The sequence below is a fragment of the Otolemur garnettii genome, unplaced genomic scaffold, assembly GCF_000181295.1.
Source record: "Otolemur garnettii isolate 467f Iridium unplaced genomic scaffold, OtoGar3 scaffold00198, whole genome shotgun sequence".
Classification (NCBI taxonomy): Eukaryota; Metazoa; Chordata; class Mammalia; order Primates; family Galagidae; genus Otolemur; species Otolemur garnettii.
Window position 1 is genome coordinate 2,166,183 of NW_003852593.1, and position 4,280 is coordinate 2,170,462.

At 59.8% G+C, this 4,280-nt stretch overlaps 1 protein-coding gene across 1 annotated transcript in view; it reads left to right on the forward strand.

Annotated features, from left to right (window-relative positions):
• Positions 1-4,280, forward strand: part of HGFAC (HGF activator) — an 8,874-nt gene extending 4,594 nt beyond the window's left edge. The window contains exons 4-7 of the mRNA XM_023507704.1: positions 706-972; positions 1,194-1,334; positions 1,420-1,568; positions 2,740-4,280. Coding sequence (XP_023363472.1) covers positions 706-972; positions 1,194-1,334; positions 1,420-1,568; positions 2,740-2,922 — 740 coding nt within the window. The 3' untranslated portion in view covers positions 2,923-4,280. The remainder of the gene's footprint in view (positions 1-705; positions 973-1,193; positions 1,335-1,419; positions 1,569-2,739) is intronic.

The window sequence follows — 4,280 nt, forward strand, 5'->3', positions numbered from 1 at the left end:
GGAAACTGAGGCCCAGCCCACTAAGCTTGGTCCCAGCAGTAGGGGTGGCCTTGGAGCTGGCAGCTAGGGTGTGAAGCCCACCCACGCCCATGCCCAGGGAGGTGGGCAGCTCAGTGACATTAAGACTGACATTAATTCCAGGGCAGTCCTTTCCAGCCCTTCCACAGTGAGAAGGAGGGGTCAGTTCCCTGCCTGGAGGGCTCTGGCCAGATGGAGGCACCCTAGGCATTAGGGAAGGGGACAGCAAAGGCAGCCAGTGCCCCTATCAATCACCCCCCCACCAAAGGCTATAGCCTGCCCTGCACTGTTCACTGGGGACCTGCCACAGGCTCCTCAGGGGCCCCTGGGTCCTCCTTAGCATGGAATGAGCAGGGTGGGTGCTAAGAGGCTAGCATGGGGCACAGGAAGGAGGGCTGAGGGTAGGGGTGACCCTCCACTCACCAGGTGGAGAAACTGCAACCCAGATCAGAGACAGAGAGGCTGTATCTGAGGACTCCAGGGAGCAGACAGGAGCCCTGCTGGGCCTCCACACACTCAGGGGCAGTTTCAAGGCAGACCCTTGCCTGGCCTGCAGTGAGACCCCCCATGATGTATCGATATAGGTAGAGACAGCATACATGTTAGCATCCATGTGTGCTGGGAGTTATGGGTGGCCATGGCCCTCAGTCCTCCTGATCCCCAGCTTCCTGCTGTCAACCCAATGAGGCTACCTGTTCAGGCCTTCCAGGGCCACCTCTGCAACGCTCGGGTGCCTGGGCCAGGGTGGGGGACAGATTTCCCCAGTGGCCAAAGGAGGGCCAAGTCCATGTGGCCACCAGCCTGCCTTGCACAGCCCCCCTAAGGAAAGCGTCCTGGTGGTGCTGGGCCAGCATTTCTTCAACCGCACAACGGATGTGACGCAGACGTTTGGCATTGAGAAGTACATCCCGTACCCCCTGTACTCAGTGTTCAACCCCAGTGACCATGACCTCGGTGAGCACCAGGACACACCAGGGCCAGGCGGGGAGGTGTGCCCAGGCTCCAGAGCAGGGCAGCAAGGTGCCCACCCCTCCTGGTCTCCCAGGCCATCAACTTCTCTGCCCAGTAGGCTGCAATGTGGGACTCGTTGGTCCCTCTCTATCCCTCACGGGCCCCCAACAGCCTTCTCTCAGCCCTCATGGCCCAGGCTGATCTCTGACCTCTCTCTTGTGCAGTCCTGATCCGGCTGAAGAAGAAGGGTGACCGCTGTGCTGTTCGCTCCCAATTCGTCCAGCCCATCTGCCTGCCTGAGCCCGGCAGCACTTTCCCCACTGGACACAAGTGCCAGATCGCAGGCTGGGGCCATATGAATGAGAGTGAGTTGGGGTTGGCCGGTGCCATACCCAGGGGAAAAGTAGCCAGCCCAGGCTGTGCCTATCCTGATTGGGCCTTGTCTCCCAGATACTAGCAGCTATTCCAGCTCCCTGCAGGAGGCACTGATCCCCCTCGTTGCCGACCACAAGTGCAGCAGCCCCGAAGTGTATGGTGCAGACATCACCCCCAACATGCTCTGTGCTGGCTACTTTGACTGCAAGTCCGATGCCTGCCAGGTGAGCAGGGCCAGCCCTGCCCAGGGCCAGGTGGGGCTCAGCCAGAGGTGAGCAGGGCCAGCTCTGCCCAGGGCCAGGTCAGGGCTCAGCTAGAGGTGAACAGGGCTAGCCTTGCCTAGTTCTGGGGTTGGGGTTCAACCAGAGTTGAGCAGGGTCCACCCTGCCCAGGACCAGGTGGGGGCTCAGCTGGAGGTGAGCAGGGCCGGTCCTGCCCAGGACCAGGTGGGGCTCAGCTGGACTGAGTCTCAGAACTGCTAGCTCAGAGCTAGACTAGGCCCCAACCTGGCAGGACCAGCCAGGGAGCCCTGAGCAGAGAGCTCACCTGCTGATTCGGTGGCCAGCATCCCAGGACAGATGCTCACTACTTCTGAAGGCCACCTGGTGCCCTGCTCCTCACAGCAGGGCAGAGAAAGCTCCTCCTTACATAAGTGGGGAGACTGAGGCCCAGGGTCCCAACTGTCCAGCCGGGGGTCAGGAATGTCCATGTGACCCCAGGCACCAAAGGCCAAACCTCTTTCCCAGAGTTCTCTCGGTCAGTTGATCAACCCCAGCAAGCAATGGTCATCAAGGCCCTGCTTGTCTGATCCTGTTTCAGCTGCTGACCATAGCTGTTTCTTGCCCCATTTAAGAGGTGGGGAAAGTAAGCCCCAGACAGGTCAATCACTCTTCTAAGGCCACACAGCTCAGCAGAACAAGGAGCTGTGGGGAACCTCAGCGGGGCTTCATGGAGGAGGGGTATTTGTGCTTGCCCTGAGGGTTGCATAGGAGTTTGATCCGTGGTGAGGAAGGCATTTCTGAGTTGTGTACTGGGGGACAGGAGGGTGCTGCTGGTCATGGGGTGTGCTGGGAGCCCTAGGGGCTTCAGAAAGGGGAGTAATGTGCTCAGACACCCTTGCAGCCCAGAAATGAGATGCTTTTGTCTGATAAGGTTTAGGAAAATGGGCCAGCTCCCTTACTCAAGACACCTTTGCATCTGTCCCTAACCTGTCAGACAATCCACCTTGAGGGCTCTGTATTTTCCAGGGAGCGTCTGAGAGTCCACAGGGATTACTTCTGGGGTTGGGACAAAGAGTCTGGGGTGGGAGCTGGCAGTGGAGCTGCTTTGGGTGTCCCTGAGCCAGGCCCTGGCGGCTGTTAGAGCAGGTGGCTCTAACCAGCGTCTCTGCCCCAGGGGGACTCTGGGGGGCCCCTGGCCTGTGAGAAGGATGGTGTGGCTTACCTGTACGGCATCATCAGCTGGGGTGACGGCTGTGGGCGGCTCAACAAGCCTGGTGTCTACACCCGAGTGGCCAACTATGTGGACTGGCTCAACGACCGGATTCGGCCTCCCCGGCGGCCCACGACCCCCTCCTGAGAGCCCAGAGGGACACCCTGTCTGCTCCCCATCCTGGCCCCACTAACAATAAAGATGCTTGGAGGACCCGGCCCATGTGTCCAGGCCCTGCCTCTGCCTGGCCTTTCCTTCCAGGCCATGGCCTTGGCGAGGGCCTGGACCCAAGGTCCTCTATGGAGGACATTTCCTCTATCGAGATGGTAACCTGTCACCCCACAAGGAGGGCCTGGACCCACCCACAGCCCAGGAAGTCCTCAGGGCCCAAGTAGTGTCCAACCCATACCCCCTCCTAGGCCTGTCCTCAGCAGGTATGTGGCCAGAGTCCAGGCACCTGGGTTGTCCCAGGGCAAGAAATGAAAGCCAAGTACAGGCCACCAGGTCCTGGACAGTGGTCTGAGCCAAGGGGTGTGCAGAATATCACAGCTCGATAAAGACAGGCCAGATGGAACCTGCAGCCGTATTTGGCCTTCAAAATGGTAGCCTGTGACCAGCAGTTCTCCCTGCACTGTGCCTTCCAGAAAGAGGGGACTGGAGGCAGCCTCTGCCAGGGAAGGGGTGTCCACAGGCAGTTAGTGGGTTGCTGCTGGTGCTGAGTATCCCCCAGCCCTGGCTCTTTTGAATGGATGGAAGGAGGTAGGGCTGGCAGCTGGATTGGGCAGTCAGGGCTGAGGGCTGGCATCTCGAGGACTGCAGGTCCCCCCTCTTGTGCCACCCCTCATCCCTTCCATGCTCTGTGACCAGAAGGTCCTCCTGGAGGCCTGGCCCCATGGCATCCCCTCTATGGTCAGGCATGCATGTAAGCACAGGACACAGGCTCTGCAGACACCCAGCCCTCGGTCACTGCTCAGGACAGGGCTGGGAAAGCTGACTGGAGCTGCGTGAACTTGTGGCAGGGAGTTTGGCGGCCAGCTGCTGCTAATGTTGACTTGTGGGTCTCGGCTCCCTGACAGAGATCACGGGGCCACACCTGGCTGCAAAGGAGGCTGAAATGCAGGAAACAGGATTGTCGCAGTGGGGCTGGGGGTCCACAAGCCCAGGCAGAGCTGAGTTCTGAGCAGAGAACAAGACAGGCCCTGGGAGGCACTCAGCAGGCAGAGCCTAGGCCCTTCTCTCTACTGTCCTGATGGCTGTGATGGCTGTGTGGGCCTCAGAGCCCTAAGGCTCAACAGTGCCCCCACCACTGAAGACCCCTGCCCCTGCCACTGGGTGGTCACAGCCCCAGGCAGCAACTGGGGCAGACGCTGGTGCCAGTGCCCCAAAGCCATGAACAGAAGGGCCGCCTGTCCTCATGAACATGGGGCCTCCGCAGCTGTGGAAGTTTGATGGAATTTGCCAATAAAATTCCCTATCCTGGTGTTTACTAACAGGATAGTATGTAA